Consider the following 6,018-nt stretch of genomic DNA (forward strand, 5'->3'; position numbering starts at 1 on the left):
AACACAAGTTAGTACGCACCAAAGGTTACTGTGTAGATCTCTTTATTCCGGTAAAATCAAAATATCAAGTAGTTGATGGTTCCATGAAACCGGTAGATAGTCATCCATTCAGTTGTAGCATGGGATGGGTTATAATAATATGTATTCAGTTCAGTGTACATGTATTGGCTGTTTGATGATGTTATTTCTCGTCTATTCCTTGTCACCCACTGGGATCTTCTTGGTACCACGGAGACGACCGGTACGACGGGCAGCGATCAGACCGACCTGAGTGAGAGAAGGGAAAATATGGATTAACGATGTATAATAAAACAATAACATTTATTTATAGGCCTAATGCGCCAATTCCAGACAAAGCTGTCCAAATGGGCATGAAAATGTACAATTAAACTTTAAAACAATTAAAAAACTACATTACACATTATGACTAAGAACAAACCTATGAAGTAACAATATAAATATACGTTCCAATGTTATCAATGAAGAGAACAACCAAGATAATAAGTAAAAGAGACAACCAAAATTACAAGCTCAAAAGTGAGGCAATGCAGATCAAAGGCGCATGACAATGTACAATTTAAATATTAAACCATTAAAAACACATTACACATTAGGACAGTGAGAGAGGATAAAATACATGAAGTAAACAATAAAAATATACATTCCAATGTAAAAAATGCAGAGAACAACCATGAAAGTTAGAAAAAGAGACAACCAAAATTAAAAGCTCAAAAGTGAGGTGAGGCAATGCAACGCAGATGAGAGGCGCATGAAAATGTACAATTAAAATTAGTGCTGGGCGAATAGTGAAATTTTGTTATTCGGATACCGCTGGCCAACTATCCGAAATTAACCGGATATTCGAATAGTTTTTTCGCCGCTAGAGAGCGCTATTTCAAAAAAAAATTTTTTTTTGCCTCTAGAGGGCGCTGTTCGTTTGTGAATGAGATCTTATGGGCGGATCGATATTAGTTTTAGACAGTGTCACTCGGTTCATTCATAAAAATGACCGGATCTAATTTAAAGATGGCGATTTGCTTTTTCTTTTGATCGTGATTGACTCTACGTGAAGGAAAACTTTTGTAATCTTTGAACAAATTACGTCAGAAATGTCATTGTTTTAACTCTTCACGGAGGTAAGCATACTTAAATACTTAATAATATGCTGTTTTATGCTGTCTTAATAGAAGTTTCATAAGGATTCAGACAAAACATTCATATCAGTTGTCGCCCGACGTCCGCGGATATTCGGATATTAAAGAATATCCGGTTACTCGGTTGTAATTACAGAATTATCCGGTTTGTGAATAGGTATTCGCGCCCTATGCGGATATCCGGTTAAGAAAAAAAAGGCATTCGCGGTTACGGATAGGAAAACCTATTCGCCATTAACCGGATATTCGAATAATTCGCCCAGGCCTAATTAAAATAGTAAACCATTAAAAAACACATTACACATTATGAAAAGAGAGAGGATACAATCTAAGAAGAAACAATATAAAAATACAGTAAAAAATGCAGAAAAACAAGAAAATTAGAAAAAGAGACTAAATTAAGTGCTCAAAGTTGAGGCAATGCAACACAGACCAAAGGTGTAATGTACAATAAAAAAAAATGGTATCATACAAATAATACAAAATCTTGGAAAGTTCTATATCAGCATAGACTAAAGATTGGTTCACACTTCCTGCGAATGCGTGAGGTCACAAGGCTGTTTTTGCAGAGAATGTTTCTCACGAGTTGAACACAGTTCAACTGTTGCGATTTATTCATTGCAAGTTTGTGACGTCAAAGCATTCATATTTGCAGGAAGTATGAACCGGGCTACACAGCTGCATGGATTGATATAGCAGGAGTTGAAATTAACCCACACATGGAGGACAAATTCCTTTTACTCAATGTAACAATCATTGCAAAGACAACATAAGCTATGACTACAACTACACAATCAGTAAACAAACAACAGTAATATAATACAAAATTGTTTACCGTCTAAAATCGTGCGAGACGTCAATAAGACAATCTGCCTATTGACGGCTCTGCTTCATTTCAAATAGTGTTATGGGTCAATAAGACAATCTGCCTATGTACCCACTTGCTCAACGCACTTCCACAAAATGCACGTCTGCCTTTTCCGCCTTTTTGGGAGTCACTTTCTTTGCATACATTTTGACTCGAAATAGCGGACAGGAAAAGCGCATGTAAATGCCTGCGCATTGTAAAACACAAGAACCCACTTGTGCTAACAAACAATAAAATAGTGCAACTTGTCTTTGGCACGATTTCTTACCTTGCGACCAGCAGATGTATCTCTCCTGACAGTAGAGGGCGCACCAATATGCTGGTGATTACCACCACCGTGGGGATGGTCCACAGGGTTCATTGCCACACCACGTACACGTGGCCAGCAGTTACGCTTAGCCTTGTACTTGTGGTAGGCTCGGCCGGCCTTCAGGAGAGGCTTGTCGATACGTCCACCGCCGGCAACAATTCCTGTAGAATGGACAATGAAAGCTTGGAGTTAACTTACGTTTACCACAAACATGGCCCCATATCATGCAGGGAACGATTTCGCTAAGCAATTATTTATGTAGCAAGAAATTCAGACTGAACTTATTTTGTGCACACTGAATGCCAATAACTATTGATTTAATATAGTAAACCATAATTTTTGAGTAGCAGCTGATACAATTTGTGTAGCATTCTGCTCTGCTTTTTAAGGGAAACCGTTCTACTCACCGACCATGGCCCTGTTGTTGGAGGGGATGACCTTCTTGGCCCCAGATGGTAGCTTGACTCTAGTCTTCCTGGTGTCGGGGTTGTGGGCGATGACGGTGGCGTAGTTACCGGAGGCACGGGCCACTTTGCCACGATCTCCCGTCTTCTCCTCCAAGGAGCAGATGATGGTTCCCTCAGGCATGACACCGATGGGGAGGACGTTGCCGATGGTGAGGGCAGCTGAGAATTGATCAGTTAATAATAAAATATATTAATTGTGGACACTTTTGGAGCACTCACGTTTCTTTTCACTTGGATCGGGAGAGTTGGTCCATGAAAAGCGTTTGAAACTGTTCATTATAAAATGCAATATATGGTTGGAAAGATGTTTTAAAAGTAGAATATAATGATCCACACATATACGCCTCAAAATTGCGTGGTTTTCCTTTAATTTGTTAACTAACACGGTCGGCCATTTTGTGGAGTGACAAATTTGACTTCACAAATTGGCATGCAGAGTTAATATTTAACAGAATAATATAAGGAAAATTGTGCGGTTTTTGAGGGCCATTTAAAGCCATTATACACTTTCGGTAAACAGTATTGTCCAAGTCCCACACTTCGTGTATCACAACTTATATATAAAATAACAATCCTGTGGAAATTTAGGCTCAATCGGACATCGGAGTCGGGAGAAACTAACGGGAAAACCCACTCCTGTTTTCGCGCGTTTCGCCGTGTCATGACATGTGTTTATAACAAATCCGTAATTCTCATTAACGAGAATTTATATTGTTTTACCGTTTTCTCAAAAAGTAAAACATTTCATGGACTAATATTTCAAGAGAAGTCTTTCACCATTACCTTCTGTAAACCCTGTAAATTATTTGTAAATCTGTGAACTTTTTTTTTTTTTTTCTGTACCGAAAGGGTCCAATGTCTTTAACAAAATAAAACAAGTCGAAACAATTACGAGTGATTACCAAACCTATACCTTCCCTTTAAGATTTTACACACAGTGAGGTAAAGACTGGTCCCCTGTCCTTATCAACAAGGAAAAGGATAGGTGTTGGTTTTACAGAGCCAGTGAAATCATTGGATACAACATACATGAATTATAGTACATGTACATCCATATAATGATATGCGATCAACAGTACATCCATACCACATGACCATCAGAATATTGACACAGGCTTGAGGCCACTTTCTGGCGTAATTCACGAGCCTCGAAGTTTGGCGTCAGATGTTCAGGCTAAGTGAGGTATTAAGGCCCGGTCACACAGGCCTCGATAACGAGATCGAAAACGAGAATGTTAACCATGCATGCCCTCGATTGGTTGGATAAGCATGGGCATATTCTGCGTGGAGCAATTCAGCCAATAGAATGCGTTCTCTTTACATCGTTATCGTTTTTCGTTATCGCTGCAGTATGACTTGGCCTTTACTTTTCAATTAAAAAACACAGACCACCGGACTTTTCCAGTCATCCGTTTACTGGCCCGATGCTGCAACATCAATAGCCCAAGGCCTGTTGTCAAGTTTACTTTGTGACATGCTAACCTTTCTTGCCGCAGTAGATGAACTGACCGGTGAACATTCCTTCAGCTGCAACCATCAACTCTGTTCGCTTCTTGTACCTGTACGGATCACGAAATTGGATCTTGGCCAGGGGAGCACCACGACCTGGGTCATGGATGATGTCCTATATGATGGTGAAAATAAAATAAAGGCAATCATAGACATTAGTTATAAATTGTAAATAGATAGTTGTATTTAGGTCAACCCAGAGCTACAGTACACATTTTGGGGGTTTAAGGTGTCCCAATAGACCTTATGCACATGATGTCATTTCAGTAGGGCCCCTCACCTAGGAGGTTGTTCATTGGCCAATCCTGTGCGCCGCGCGTACAAATATGTGCGTCACCGTTTTTCCACTAAGATGGCCGCTGGATGACGTCAATGCATAAGGTCTTTAAGTTCAAGTAAAAAATAACAACAGTCTCTCATCCAAAGTTTTGTGACAAAGAAGAAATCCCTTTCTTGTTTCATTTTGGGGGGGGGGGGGGGTTGGGAATGGGTTGGGGTTTGATATAGCACTTTTTTGTCGTTGGTGTGGGGTTACGTCAATCTGGCATTTCCGTCTTCAAATTATTTTCTCCACGATTTTTGTAAGTTTTCTAACTTGATTCATTGCAAGAGTTGGTGGTAGCCCTCCTGTCTGCAATCATATTCATAGAGTGGGGTTTCAATATTTTGTGGATTCTGCCACTTGCAATCTTTTCCATGTTTGCATTTCTATTTAATAATTTGAAATTGACTTACCTTGACGATTCCTTTGATGTAACCACGACGTTCGGCGTAGTCCAAAGAGCGGAGCATAGCCGCTCCCTTTCTGTGTTTGTTGTGGGATTTGAAGACGCTTCCAGCGCCCTTACGCTGACCACGGATAACGCGCCCCATGACTGCAGATCACTCTTTGTAAAAATGACAATAAAAAGGCATGAACATTTCACAGGTGAACAAACAATATTATAACTGACACTGGACAGGAGGAGGATTGCAACATTTACTTGCATTCGTCTAGTGGAAAAACAAGCACGACTGCAGTGCAGTGGTCTGGTTGAATGAATGAAGAAATTGGAAACTCAAACTGGGTTAGTCATGTTGGTTGTGCGGGAGTACGTTTTTGTTTGTTTATATGGCCAAACCGATTGCAGATAGATAATTTATAACCATCGTAGATTGTAAAATGAAGCATAACATTTCCTTAATTTGTTTCAATATTGTTAGTTTGTTAATTAATTTGGCGAGTGTTTTACTCGTTTATTTGGAATGTTTATTATAATACTAGACCTAACGTTGAAGGTAAATATGGTTATAAAATTCATTATTTTATGCAATTAAAAAAGGTCCGTTACTAACAAATAGCAATAAATAATGATCTTCAACTACTAATTTATAAATAATCGTGCTTAAAAAAGGGAAAATGAAGAGATGGTGATGATTTTGGGGGATTATTGCGAGGTCTTTCAACACATTGACACTCACTTTCACGGGTCCACAACGTTGAAGAGACCGAACATTGCCAAAATACCCCGGATGTTATAACAGCGCCCTCTCTTGTGTATTTTGAGTTTGACCTTTCAACTTTTGTTTTAGCCTTGATTCGGGATGGTCTGTGTCATTTGCTACGTAAGAGAATCAAAATAAATAGTAGAATAGTCTGCGAAATACCAGCTATTTATGGTGGGTGAACAAAATATAAAACAAGATTAAGATTGATCAAAATAAGCATGC

At 39.1% G+C, this 6,018-nt stretch overlaps 1 protein-coding gene across 1 annotated transcript; it reads right to left on the reverse strand.

The window, feature by feature from the left end:
• Positions 1-25: 25 nt before the first annotated feature.
• LOC139944878 (large ribosomal subunit protein uL2) lies at positions 26-5,852 on the reverse strand. The gene is made up of 6 exons (XM_071942028.1): positions 5,770-5,852; positions 5,044-5,195; positions 4,282-4,423; positions 2,740-2,958; positions 2,291-2,493; positions 26-267 (listed from the first exon to the last, which is right to left on the reverse strand). Exons 2-6 carry the CDS (start codon positions 5,179-5,181, stop codon positions 193-195), a joined length of 777 nt encoding a protein of 258 aa, XP_071798129.1. The 5' UTR covers positions 5,182-5,195; positions 5,770-5,852; the 3' UTR covers positions 26-192.
• Positions 5,853-6,018: the final 166 nt, after the last annotated feature.

Source organism: Asterias amurensis, chromosome 12, assembly GCF_032118995.1.
Source record: "Asterias amurensis chromosome 12, ASM3211899v1".
NCBI classification, from domain to species: Eukaryota; Metazoa; Echinodermata; class Asteroidea; order Forcipulatida; family Asteriidae; genus Asterias; species Asterias amurensis.